Source organism: Palaemon carinicauda, chromosome 35 (assembly GCF_036898095.1).
Source record: "Palaemon carinicauda isolate YSFRI2023 chromosome 35, ASM3689809v2, whole genome shotgun sequence".
In the NCBI taxonomy this organism is placed as follows: Eukaryota; Metazoa; Arthropoda; class Malacostraca; order Decapoda; family Palaemonidae; genus Palaemon; species Palaemon carinicauda.
Genome location: NC_090759.1, coordinates 77,282,344 through 77,296,728, shown reverse-complemented (window position 1 = coordinate 77,296,728; position 14,385 = coordinate 77,282,344). Strand labels below are relative to the sequence as shown.

General features: G+C 36.8%; 2 protein-coding genes across 2 annotated transcripts in view; one reads left to right on the top strand and one right to left on the bottom strand.

Annotated features, from left to right (window-relative positions):
• LOC137627897 (zinc-regulated GTPase metalloprotein activator 1-like) overlaps positions 1 to 14,385 on the top strand; it is a 159,716-nt gene that overhangs the window by 21,338 nt on the left and 123,993 nt on the right. The gene's annotated exons all lie outside the window — the stretch shown is intronic.
• The window catches only part of LOC137627896 (uncharacterized), a 13,007-nt gene continuing 6,892 nt past the window's right edge, over positions 8,271 to 14,385 (bottom strand). Inside the window, exons 2-3 of the mRNA XM_068359338.1 lie at positions 9,086 to 9,900; positions 8,271 to 8,685 (exon numbers count right to left, since the gene is read on the bottom strand). Coding sequence (XP_068215439.1) covers positions 8,522 to 8,685; positions 9,086 to 9,900 — 979 coding nt within the window. The 3' untranslated portion in view covers positions 8,271 to 8,521. The remainder of the gene's footprint in view (positions 8,686 to 9,085; positions 9,901 to 14,385) is intronic.

Genomic DNA, 14,385 nt, shown 5'->3' with positions numbered 1-14,385 from the left:
TCTCATCCCAGCTGCCTGGCTCCACGATGCAGTCACCACGCTTACGATCTTTACAAGCTGGCCTTCTATATCGTCACCTGTCTCTATGCGCTACGTCACCACATTAGTCTCCTCGGTGTGACAGATCATTTCAGGATCGGTTTTCTATGTGTTTGTTGGACTCCATATAATTGGATCCCAAGCGCTTGTCCTTCAGTGACATTCACTTTACAGAAACTGTGGCATCTGCTTCATTTTATCTTTTCCAATCTACGATACTGCTGAAAGAGAAACCTATGATCATTTTCATTGCTTGTACAGGTACAAGAGCTTCCCTTCACGAGCGCAGAGGCTTCCTTGTGGTCTTTTGCCCTTCGTGTTTTGTCTTCATGGGAACATTCATTTATGTTCTCTCCCCTGAAGAGATATGATTCCTTGAGCTTGTTCTCTTCGATTGTCGTTTCCCACGGGATTAGTCATGCAGCATGATTGGGAATTACGTGATCTGGAACAATACGATATTGAACCATGTAATTGGAATTTATGCTAATTTTTCTGGTGATCATTACTTTTAAGTCACCAGGGAACTAATACATTTTCCACCCATAATCTGTCCCTTCTCAGGGCTCCAAGCTCAAAGGTCTGCCAACATGTAGGAATCTTTCAAAGCTTGAGATCTTCTGACGTGCCAAAACTGTTTCTCGATTTAGATCTTCTCAGGCTCAGAGACCAGTCCAAGACATGAGATTTTCCCACACTCAGAGATTTTACCAGACACCAAGATCTTCCAACTCGTACGCGTGATGTGGATAGGAACAGGTGACTTATCAAGTCCGATCTCATTACTTCTACTAGCACTCAGATGCCACATTATGCTTGCATTGTTGTTGGCATGGATCCTTGCCAACCAGGGAGAGGCTCTGCTACACGTTGCATTGTGCCGCGCATTCCTAAGGCTAAAGCACTTATTTTCCCTTAGCCTCTGAGTGCGTTAGAGCCAGAAGCAGTTTAGTCATTAAAGTAGACCAGCCTACACTCATTCCTCCCCTCTTCCTCCATAGGGGAATGCCCCGTACCAATCTCGGACCGCTGGGTTAATGTTATAGAAGAAAAAAGAATTCTTCAAAGAATGTCGAGAGAATCAGCGACTGTATGGTATCTAACTCAAGTCCTTTAACTATAAAGGCAAAAATCTTCAAGACTTGGTCTAAGACTACGAAAGTCTTTACACTTGTTTGTGAGTTGTTGATGAGACTTGCTTCTATCGTTAACTGAAAGGCTAGTTTCCCATGGGGGCCTCCCAGCAATTGCTTTGGTAGTTCCTATAGTGTTAGTACAGTAGGCAGCAACTAGTATTCCCTTTACCTTCTGGCTTTGTTGGAGTATGAATATGGGATGATCTATCCTGGTAGATGCATGACAATCCTCATTGTCTGAACTCCTCACTTCTGAGAAATCTGCTGCCCACAGACGTGTCTGGGAAAGGGATGGAATGACCAACCAAGTATCCTGTCCATTTTGGGGATATGATCCACAGAAAAAAAATGTATCTGCTTTTCAACTTATTAGTAACACCTGCAGCATTGCTACTTTACAAAATTTCCAAAGATATTGGTAAAGCACTCGGTAGTATTGATGAATGGCAATGCTTCCATTTGTGACTTTCGTCAACAAAAGGGATCTTTTTCACAGACTCTTTTCAAGCCGGTATGCTCTTGGGAAATCTACAACATGGTAGAGCTGTTTGCAGGGCTCATCCAGGCCGGAGCACTGTTAGAACAAACACAATCAGCCAATAGAGACTGTGTAAGGGTCAATTGTAATCCTTCCTTCAGGTTTTCACCATTGCTCAAGCAGTTCACCATTCACTTGAACAAGAAGTTCCAGTATTATACTGTACTCCCAAGTTCCAGCACATCAGCAGCAGTCAAGGATGCCTTCCAACATTGCTAGAATTTCTAGCCGCTTACTCCCTTTCACCCATTTTCCAGTTTTGCTGATTACTCACAGTTGGGTGGTGACTGAGGTTTGGCATGACCCTGATCGCTCCCAAGCGGCCACACGCCGAGGGTTATCCAGATCAGCTGTTTTCTATCTTCCTTTTTTGGGAAAGCTCTTCAATCTTCGTAGTGATGGATACTGCTCAGCCATTGATCCAAGTTTTTCAACTAGGACTTACGTGTGGACTCTGTGAGAATAATCAAGACTTCTGGGGAACTCCCAAGGAATTCAAGCTACATGGAATATATTGTGGGTTTACATTACTTTGCAAGTCAATCAAACGATCACGTTCGAACCCATAGAACGGGAACAGATAGCGCTTTTAACCCTCTATTGTGTCCTCTTTTATACTAGCCCCGCTAAAGCAAATAGGAAACAGCATAAGTCTGGTTGTGTCATAAGTCATTCAGAAGGATAGAAGATCTCTATCAGCGTGGTTCAGGAGTTTGTGACTAGGACCTAGAACCCAGCCATTCACAACTTCAAGTCCTCCATCTCTTCCCTACAAGAAGTGAGTGACTAGCGGGGACCAGGATGATTTGCCTTCTCATCCTAGGAGGACATTGCAACTCTTTCTACAACAACCAAAGGAATAAGAGGAAAGCTCCTAGAATTGCTTTTATCTGGCTTCATGGGACAATCAGACGTGCTTTTCCTGGAGCAAGGAGACAAAACGACCATCCCAGATTTGAGCGCATGAAGTCAAACATATCTGATATATCCCAATTCTCAAGAAGAACCTGTGAGGGCCACAGTTCTTAAAGATGAGTGGGGCAATGACAGACAACCTTCTCAGCTTATTATCTACAAGAGTGTACACACAGGTTCCTGGATACTTGCATCCTTGTCCTAGTTGTAGTACAGATTGTAGCTCCTTTATGGGACAAGAAACATCTCATCTAAGATAGCGTTCAAGAATGAGAGGTAAGATCAACTGGCACTTTTACCTCTTTTTTCTTCCCTTTCCTTTGGGTGCAGAAGTCACTCCATTATTTGTGGATCGGCCGCAAGAGCAGCTTTTCTTAACAGCAAGTTTTGTTTAGGAGTGTCTCTCTTACCCTCATAGATGAGGTGAAGGATGGGCAAATGTATGCAAACCCGTTTCTTATAAATGACCATATGTTCAAACAACTTATCCTCCACATGGATATAGGTTTTTCCTTGATCATCTAGCAGTCCCCGGTAGTGACCTAGCTTAATATTTGCCTCATCTTCACGTCTAGGATTTAGGATATTGACTGGAGTCATCTCTTTTGCTCCTGTACAGGACCAAAGTGCTTTGATATTTCCTTGGTTAGTAAAACAGCCAGTTTGGTTATAGGGACATCCTCCCTCCTAAGAGTAGTCTCGTATTAAAGGTTGAGGGCTTGTATTCATTTAGGAGTAAATCATAATTTATATTTTTTCAACTCTACAAAACTTTGTCCTGTAAGGTACACCATACACTTCAACTACCCCTCAAGTCCTATGTTTAAGGTCAAAGGAGGAGCTCAATGTCCTATTGGTTGGACTTGGCATACCCACCACTTTGTTAGTTTTTAACTAACGTATCCAGCTTCGCAGAAATCATAATCCTATTACAGTATAGGATTCAGATTTGTATAGTTAAGAAAAATACAAATTACTTTAGGAATTTGTGATGTAAATATGTCATATCATGCATTTTATTAGGTTGTTATCCTGACAACTTGGCCAAAGTTTCAGTCCTCTCAGTGCTAACGTACAGTACAGTATATCATTACTAGAATACTTTATGCAATGCACTTTATGTATGTATTCCTAAGTTAAGCAGTTATAATGAGCTTAAGGTTTATTCATGAAGTCGCAAGGTGTGTGTTTTGTATTTGAACATTCTTTACTGACTCCAATTGCTGGAAAAGCTTAGTGTTGCCTGTAATCTAGGTTTGTAAAGATGCTCATTGCAAATTGATAAATAAAACTGATCTGGTAGAATGAAACTCCTGTCACAATGGATTCAACTTTCTTTTCTCTTTTGAATGTGCTACATATTTTGAAGGTAGCACAGGTCTCGTACATTATGAAGTATCCTATTTAAGCATGAATGTGTATATGAATTCTGTAATACTGTGCATCTTATGAAAGAGTTATGTTGAAGTGTGTAAGCTAATTTTGAGGTACATAATACGTATGTTCGATAGGATATTACCAAATGATAGTGAGAAATTACTCTTGCCTTCACTTAGCAGTTATTTCATGTACTGTACTTTTATGTAACAGGATAATTTTTGTATAAGCAACTCAAAATCTTGGTTCATTATTGATCCTTCAAAGCTCTGGCGTATATTTTAACAGAAAATTATTCCTAAGAATTTTACCTTTTAGATATTTAGTTATTTTAAATGATATACTGTAAGGTTTTCTGTTGTCTACTAGGATAAGTATACTTTTATCTGTTTTTCTTTTTGGAAATCTCCAGTTTGTAAATCCAATTTTGTGTTGACAGCAGTTTTCTGATAATTTTCCTCTCATTCTCTTTTCACAAGTGTTGAGAGATCGTAAATCAATCTTCGATTTCTCTCCCTTACCTGTGTGTGTGTGTAAAGAACGACAACAGTATTGTGATTCCATTGGAGGTAGTGAAAGTGAACTTATTGAAGGCCTTAGACTGCTTCTAGTTCCTGGTTCCAGGTCTTTGTAATTCCATTGTGCCTAAAAATAATCTGTTGACTGATTATCAAATTCTTTTCCATTTGTATTTAAAAGAAAGTAGTTTAAAGACAAGGAGAGGTTCCCTCCTTCAGGAATAAACATATTGTGATAGCTTCTTGTGAATCAAATGATAGTTAGTTTGAGAAATGCATCCTGTCTGTATCTCCTTCAGTTTTACATAAAAATGTCAGAGAAAATCTTTTAAGATTTTTGGTAATCAATCTATCATGAGTAGGTTTTTCATTCTATCACGTTTTCAACTTTGTTTTTCTGCAGCCTCTCGTCTTAATTTGTTGAAAAAAAGAAACTTGCAGTCTATAAAATTCTGGATGTTATTCTTTGTTACTGTTGTTCAGTCAGTTCTTTGTGCATGTTGCATAATATATTATCATAATTCTGATCATCCTTTGCATGCAGATCTTCTGAGACTGTACCATCTAGATTGTAGAATTAGGTGTGTCGTTAATTCTAATAGTCTTGCCTTCTCCCTCATGAAGTTCAATTCTACAGAGCATTCTAGAAGTTTTATTCCAGCTGTGACCAGATTGTAGAATGATCTTCCTAGTATGGGAGTTGAAGCAGTGGAACTTCAGAAGTTACAAACTTCTAACAAATGCTTTTTTGTTGGACAGGTTGACATGGGTGTCGTTTCATCGTTTATTCTGTATATAAGTTATGTTTAATGCTATTTTTCATATATATAATTCCATCATTACTTCCTTATTTCCTTCTTGCACTGGGCTGCTTTCATTGTGGAGTCCTTGGACTTTTCCAATTAGGGTTTTAGCTTCTTTTATAATAATAGTCATAGTGTAATTAATGTATGCTGCACATTAGTATTTTGTTTCTACATTTCAACCATTTGATTTACTGGTTATGAGTGCCTTTCAATTTACAAGCATCCTGCCCTTACATAATTTGACATGTATTGGATTTTGAATGTCATTCAAAGTTCACCTGTTTCTTTTTTTAGACATATAAATAAAAGGGATGTCCAGTTTCTCCTATGAGAAGGAATCCTTTAAATCTTCCCTTTGAGTAAATGGAAATTTGTATTAGGTGGGCGCAACTTTTTCTTCTTTTAGATGATACAACAACCATTAATTTGTTTTCTATAGATTACTACCCTATGATCCTATTTCGTGAATGCAAAGGATATGCTGCTCTAATTCTCCTTGTTGATTCATTTGCTTTTAGTTACTTTTTATATCTACATTGCAACAACTGAATGTTGTCATATTTTCTTCCTTGCAAATTGTTTACCTCTTGGTTTGAAATTGAGGTGTTGATAGGGTTTTGATTTACAAGTCGTTGAAATTATTTTAATGGTATTAGATATCACAGAGGATGTTATTGTTAAAAGTCTATTTAACAAAATCACGAAGGTCAGATATTCAGTACAGCATAAGTTGATTAGGTACAGTATTATAAAGTTAACTAGGCTGAAGTAATGCCAGCGATTAAGCATTGTATTTACATTACAGGTGATTTTATTTTGTGAACTTATTGAAATAAGTTTAATGTAGTAAAATAGAGGTACTTTTACTAGTACAATACACTTACCAACATAAGAATTCGGTATTTTAACTCGGTGATATTGGTAACATTACCTAATAAGTAATAATAATATTGTCTTCCATAACATCGGTGATCTGGAATTAGTTATTTTTCTCTTCCTGTTCCATTCAAATGACACTATTTTGAATAAGGGAAATAAGATGTAATATAGCATAGGGCTTTTATTTTTGTTGATATGGTGTGGTATTTTACAGTCAGTAAATGAAATAAAAGGAGAAGTGTATAGTACTTGACTCGCACTGTATGTATATTTTTTACCAAAGCTGCTACTGGGTTATACACATTTACATGCAGTATCTGGTGGGTAGTTTCACAGAAGTTTGTGTTATTGATAAGTTTTTTATTTTTTTGCAAATCAGGTTAGCGTCAGTATTACCATTCTTCATTCACAATGATGGTACAAGATACAGTAATTTTCAATGATTATCTCCTACCATACCTTTGGCTATTTCACTGCTGTGTTTTGGACAAGGAAGTTACTATACCTGCGTAACATTTAGGGGAAAAGCTTGTGTTTTTGACATGAATGTTACTATACCTGCGTAACATTTAGGGGGAAAGCTTGTGTTTTTGACAAGGAAGTTACTATACCTGCGTAACATTTACGGGGAAAGCTTGTGTTTTGGACAAGGAAGTTACTGTACCTGCGTAACATTTAGGGGAAAAGCCTGTGTTTTGGACAAGGAAGTTACTGTATCTGCGTAACATTTAGGGGAAAAGCTTGTGTTTTGGACAAGGAAGTTACTATACCTGCGTAACATTTAGGGGAAAAGCTTGTGTTTTGGACAAGGAAGTTAGTATACCTGCGTAACATATAGGGGAAAAGCTTATAAACTATTTTGAAAGCCCTCCGTTTGAGTACTGTTAGGATTCTGTATAATTATTCAATTTATATTTATGGAAATAGTTATTGTGGGTGACTGAAATATTTAATTTATCTTATAGAAGAATGCTAGTAATAATCACAATATTTGAAATTAGCTTTAGCATTGTAGTAAATATAAAAAAAAAAATATTTTGACATATTTACTACTGCAAGAGTGTTTGTCAGAAAGGTGTAACATTTAATGTCCTTACCCTCATGGTACAAGTAGAACTCCTCAGTTATCTTTAGACAATTGAGTTTGTCTAGAGTTAGAAGGGACTGCCTTTAGGTATTTGCTTTGAAAAACTCTAGATAGAGCCGATGCAATAGATCACACAGTAATCATTAATTACGAACCACGCTTATTGAAGATTTGAAGGGATTTTTTATGTTGTGAATCCTCTTTTTAAAGATATTCTAGATTTACACAAATACTTTAGTTGTGCATTGACATGTAATTCTTATCCCTTTAACCCCAAGGCTATTTGGAAATTTCCAACCCTTAACCCCCAGGGGTTATTTTTTTTTTTCAAGCACATTTTGCAGTATATATTTTTTAAATTGCTCTAACAGCCTTAATTTTTGTTATAGAGAGGTCAGGTTGGTCTCATTCTCTTGGAAAATGTCCAAAGTTTCTCAAAAAATTATCAAAAATATGCAAAAACAAATTTAAATAGCAGTTTTTTTGCAAGAACGTACCGGTACGTCCATGGGGGTAAAGGGATGAGTTTTGTGAAACGTACTAGTACGTCCTTTGGGGGTAAAAGGGTTAACAGCGGGAAACGTTTATGCCTTTCTCTCTCTTTCTTTATTTTCGAAGGTAACATTATTATTGGGAACTTATATACTGTACTTTTAAAACCGCTTTGAATATAAAAATGAAAACAAAAATTTGCATATTTTCAGTAAAGAAAAATACAAATACGATAGTTTTGGAATTTTGTATCTGTTTCATGGTTTCTTAAATAATTTTATTTTAAGTTATCTTCCTCGTTCATTAAATTCTCCTGAAAGAACAGACATAATACTGTATGTACTTTTGTCATATGCAATTTAAAGATAATAAAACATATAGCTTATAGCTTTCTTATGCATTTTTTTTAATTTGTTCCATAGCAGAGATGAATTGGTGCTAATACGGTAGTTATTTTTAAGGTAGAGTCGTAGGCATTAGATGTCTTATTCTGATGTTTAATTCATATATATAATATTTTGCAAATATTTTGTGATAATCTTGATAGATTGGAAAGACATTGGGATAGTTTTCATTATACACTAGAATTGTATTGGACATAGTTAAAGGTAAATGTGCAAGATGCTTTATAGTGAAAAAACCCTAATACCCCACAATTAGATAATTGTACAGTATGCTATACACTACAAAAGCTGTGCAATCTTGTTGATTCTGCTCATTTCACACCAGTGGAATTAGATGAATGATCGACAATTGCCGAGAGCATCTTTGTATGTTCCATAGATGCAAACACATTCTGATTTTTCCTCGTCCCAGTTTGATAGGGATGGACATCGGCACTGACCCCTCCTCCAGACTTTACCATCTGTACAGCTGCTTCTTTCACTTCTCTGTCGACCTAGGTGGAGAGGGAAGGAATCAAGTCAATAGTTGTGTTTGAGATCAGGGTGATTTGTATAGTATTAACATGATTATTATTGCTATTACTAGCTAAGCTACAACCTTAGTTGGAAAAGCTTGATGCTATAAGCCCAAAGGCTCCAATGGGGAAAAATAGCCCATTGAGGAAAGGAAATAAGAAAATAAAACTTTACTAGAAGTAATGAACAATTTAAATAAAATATTTTAAGCACTGTAATAATAATAATACAGATTTTTTCATATATAAGCAATAAAAAGAGACTTATGTCAGCCTTTTCAACATAACATTTGCTGCAAGTTTGAACTTTTGAAGTTCCACACTGTTGTATATATTAGCTATATGTTATTAGCAATATATTAAATATTAATTAACTAACCTTTTTGTTTAAGATTATGTTGAGAACCCAGGTCTAGCCTATGCAGGTTTACTGGAAGGTCTTTAAGGTATCTTCCCATTTTCATGTGTGTCCTTGTTTTTGTTTTCATTGAGGGAGCTTCCTTGGACTGATCCTGTCCTCGTTTGGCACCTTTGTGTCTTCTCATTTGGAATCTTGAAATCTTTCTATTTTTTGGTGTTGTAGGATGCAGTTGGCGTTGGAGTTTATTTTTGGAATCTTTCTTCATTTGGTTGGGCACTCCACTAAAGCCCCTTGCAGCGCGTCTTCCGTTTGACTGCATGTCACCCAATTTCATCCTCCTTGAATGGTCTTTGTTGCTAGGGTGATGTGGTCTTGTTTGATTCTTCTTGTGAGGTTTGCTTCTTCGCTTTGAAGGATTCATTCTGGCTAAAGTCGCCCATTCTGCTTTTCCTTTATCGATCCTAGAATGCTGACTTGAATTATTCTTCTTTAGCGGGAAAGGCTGCTCATCTTCCTTATTACCATTGTTCATGGAAGGGTGCTGTTTTGACGGAATCTTTGTTTGTTCAAGTAATTTAACCTTGTGCGTTGAAGGGTTCATTTTTGGTAAAGTTATCCATTCCAATTTGTCTTTATTGAGCTCAGAATATAGACTTGATAAATGACTTTCCTTTGGTAGAAACAGTTGCTCATGTTGGAGGTTGTTTAGGTTTTGCTCTAATTCCTTCTCTTGGATTGAGTCATGTGCATCAATGCTGAGGTTATTGTGGTGTCGTCTTGTGGCTTCAGTTGTCAGCAACAGGAGGGATAAGTAGACTAAGAGGGCTGCAGTTCTGTGGAATAAATCATGAATTATTAGTTTTGTTTTTTAGGTTGGTATCTGGAAAAATAGTTGAAAGATTTGGAAAAACATATAACTAAAAGAATGTTACTGTTGTTATTAGTAGAAAATATAGAAAACCAGATAACACAGAATATTAATTCTTGTACATTATTATTATTATCATTAATTGCTAAGCTACAACCCTAGTTGGAAAAGCAGAATGCTATAAGCCCAGGGGCTCCAACAGGGAAAATAGCCCAGTGAGGAAAGGAAACAAGGAAAAATAAAATACTTAAAAGACCAGTAACACTAAAAAAATATCTCCAATATAAACTATGAAAACTTTAACAAAACAAGAGGAAGAGAAATAGGATTGAATAGTGTGCCCGAGTGTACCCTCAAGCACATATATCAAGGCACCTCCCCCAACTTTGGGGGATAGCCGACATCAACAAATGAAACAAAACAAAAAGGGGACCTCTACTCTCTACGTTCCTCCCATCCTGACAAGGGACTCAACCGAGTTCAGCTGGTACTGCTAGGGTGCCACAGCCCACCCTCCCCCGTCATCCACCACAGATGAAGCTTCATAACGCTGAATCCCCTACTACTGCTACCTCCGCGGTCATCTAAGGCACCGGAGGAAGCAGCAGGGCCTACCGGAACTGCGTCACAATCGCTCGCCATTCATTCCTATTTCTAGCACTCTCCTTGCCTCTCTCACATCTATCCTCCTATCACCCAGAGCTTTCTTCACTCTATCCATCCATTCAAACCTTGGCCTTCCTCTTGTACTTCTCCAATCAATTCTTGCATTCATCACCTTCTTTAGCAGACAGCCATTTTCCATTCTCTCAACCTGGCCAAACCACCTCAACGCATTCATATCCACTCTAGCTGCTAACTCATTTCTTACACCCGTTCTCACCCTCACCACTTCGTTCCTAACCCTATCTACTCGAGATACACCAGCCATACTCCTTAGACACTTCATCTCAAACACATTCAATTTCTGTCTCTCCATCACTTTCACTCCCCACAACTCCGATCCATACATCACAGTTGGTACAATCACCTTCTCATATAGAACTCTCTTTACATTCATGCCCAACCCTCTATTTTTTACTACTCCCTCAACTCCGATCCATACATCACAGTTGGTACAACCACTTTCTCATATAGAACTCTCTTTACATTCATGCCCAACCTTCTATTTTTTACTACTCCCTTAACTGCCCCTAACACTTTGCAACCTTCATTCACTCACTGACATACATCTGCTTCCACTCCACCATTTGCTGCAACAACAGACCCCAAGTACTTACTGTAAACTGATCCACCTCCTCAAGTAACTCTCCATTCAGCATGACATTCAACCTTGCGCCACCTTCCCTTCTCGTACATCTCATAACCTTACTCTTACCCACATTAACACTCGACTTCCTTCTCTCACACACCCTTCCAAATTCTGTCACTAATCGGCCAAGCTTCTCTTCTGTGTCTGTAACCATTACAGTATCATCCGCAAACAACAACTGATTTACCTCCCATTCATGGTCATTCTCGTCTACCAGTTTTAATCCTCGTCTAAGCACTCAAGCATTCACCTCTCTCACCACCCCATCAACATACAAGTTAAACAACCAGGGCGACATCACACATCCCTGTCTCAGCCCCACTCTCACTGGAAACCAATCACTCACTTCATTTCCTATCCTAACACATGCTTTACTGCCTTTGTAGAAACTTTTCACTGCTTGCAACAACCTTCCACCAACTCCATATAACCTCATCACATTCCACATTGCTTCCCTATCAACTCTATCATATGCTTTCTCCAGATCCATAAACGCAACATACACCTCCTTACCTTTTGCTAAATATTTCTCGCATATCTGCCTAACTGTAAAAATCTGATTCATACAACCCCTACCTCTTTTAAAACCACCCTGTACTTCTAAGATTGCATTCTCTGTTTTATCCTTAATTCTTGTAATTAGTTGAAATATATGAAAAAAGAACATAATATAAAGAATATTAATTCTTGTAATTAGTTGAAATGTATGGGAAAAAACAGATAACAATAACAATATTAATTCTTGTAATTAGTTGAAAATTTGAAAAACAGATAACAAAAAGAATATTAATTCTTGTAATTAGTTGAAAAATATAAAGAAAACAGTAACAAAATATTAATTCTTGTAATTAGTTTAAAGACATAGAAAAATAGATAACAGAGAGGAGTATTAATTCTTGTAATTATCTAAAAGATATGGAAAATGATAACAACAAAAATATTACTGCTTATAATATGTAATTTAATTTTCATTTGATATTACATATATGACATTACACCAAGTGTTTTAATATAGATATACAGTATGTGGAATCAAAATAAAAGGCTATAGTGACCAGACAATTGTATTAACAAGTAGTAATGCAACCAAATTTCGGCTTTGGACATAGTATATGTACGGCAGACTTTGCCAAATATTTTATCTGAATTATCCTCATAACAAAGGTCTTCTATCTGTAATCTTTTTTTATCTTGTTGAATGTTTTCTTCTCTTTTTTAGCTCATTGCATGAGAAGCAGTCTTGTCACAGTTATGTTGAGCAATGAACAGTTTTCATGGCTGGTATTACAATGCAAATGTTTACTCTAATATCTTCCACTTTTATCTCCTTTTAGTTCATATAGTACATTAAGACCTCTGCAGCTTACATTGTGCCCTGCTAAAAGTAATCTACATAATCTTTCCAACCCCTAACTTCATTGTTTCTTGCCTTGTACTTTTTATTTGTTCCCTTTAGTCTCTTCGTTTAGGTATCGTACTACTGAACTTGAATTTGGCTGTGTTCCATTTTCAAATTTGATTTAAGAATAATAATTTTAGAATCTATCAACATGAATTGATGTTCTTGTTGGTTTGTATTGATACTGATACATTAAAACCAACTCTTTTCTCATATTGAATTGGATATGACATCATGTACTTAGTTGTTGAGAGTTGTATTTAGCCAAAACTATCCTATTTCTTTCAGAGAATAGTTGGTGTTGTTGTCAGTTAGGTATATGAAACTTCATAGAATGTTTCCTTTCTAAAACGTGGGGAATCTCACAATGTATGTTCACTGCCACTCTTAACACTAATAGTTTTATTGGTAATAATTTATTCAATGAGAAAAGGCAGCTTGTATAGTGAACTTTGGGTGGTTTTAGTTCTCCAGAAATTACTTAGGAGTTTCAAAGTGTTTGGAAAGATGCCTCGCCAGTTAAACTGAATGCTATATTTCCACTAACCATTTTCGCTTCCTTTGTCCACTTAATATACTTAATTTTAAAATAACTTCTACCATTTCTAATTCGGACTAGATATAGGCCAGTTAGTAATGAAACAGTTGAGATGCCTATAAATGAACATGATATGGCATAGATACAACCATGAAGTTATAAAGGCATGTGTTTTGAGATTTCTATGAAACTCATGAGTTATTTTTACATTCTATGATACATCTGGTTACCACATAGATATAAAATATAAGATATCTTCTCCATGTGTTGTGGATCAGGTACTTTCAATCTGGAATGCATAGAGCTCCTGCATTTGTTTTGTTAACTTAGAAAAAGAGGCCTCTACATATTGATCTTGCAAGGCTGTGTTTAAATTTTCTTCCTCTTGTCAAAACTGGTCTATGACTATTTTATATTTATTTTATTTTTGCTTTCTCTCTCATGATAAGAATAAATTCCATTTTGCTTTGTTATTCTGTTTGGAAAAATAGTCAGTTCCTTGAATTTGTTTTTGCAAAGAACATTTTTGTACATCATATACCAAAGGCACTTCCCCCAATTTGGGGGGTAGCCAACATCAACAATGAAACAAAACAAAAAAGGGGACCTCTACTCTCTACGTTCCTCCAGCCTAACCAGGGACTCAACCGAGTTCAGCTGGTACTGCTAGGGTGCCACAGCCCAACCTCCCACATTATCCACCACAGATGAAGCTTCATAATGCTGAATCCCCTACTGCTGCTACCTCCGCGGTCATCTAAGTCACCGGAGGAAGCAGCAGGGCCTACCGGAACTGCGTCACCTTGAATTTGTTTTTGCAAAGAACGTTTTTGTAGTTTTCACTAATGTGAACTTGTGCAAAGAGGGAAAACTGTGAAGATTTATTTTACAATTCTGTAAGCATATAAAGTTGACTTGTCGTGTACTCTATCATAGGGTTAAATATCACATCTCCGTCCATTATCCAATTATCTACTTAATCAACTATCAATCAGCAGTCCATTGATTCGCGTGGATCATTTCCATTATCCACTTAATCAATTTTTGATCAATTCTCTGGGGGATTTAATTTTTCTGCCTTCATGAAAGGAATTGGTGAAGATGTAACATGAGGAAACACACACACACACACACACTTTCTCTCTCTCTCTCTCTCTCTCTCTCTCTCTCTCTCTCTCTCTCTCTCTATATATATATATAT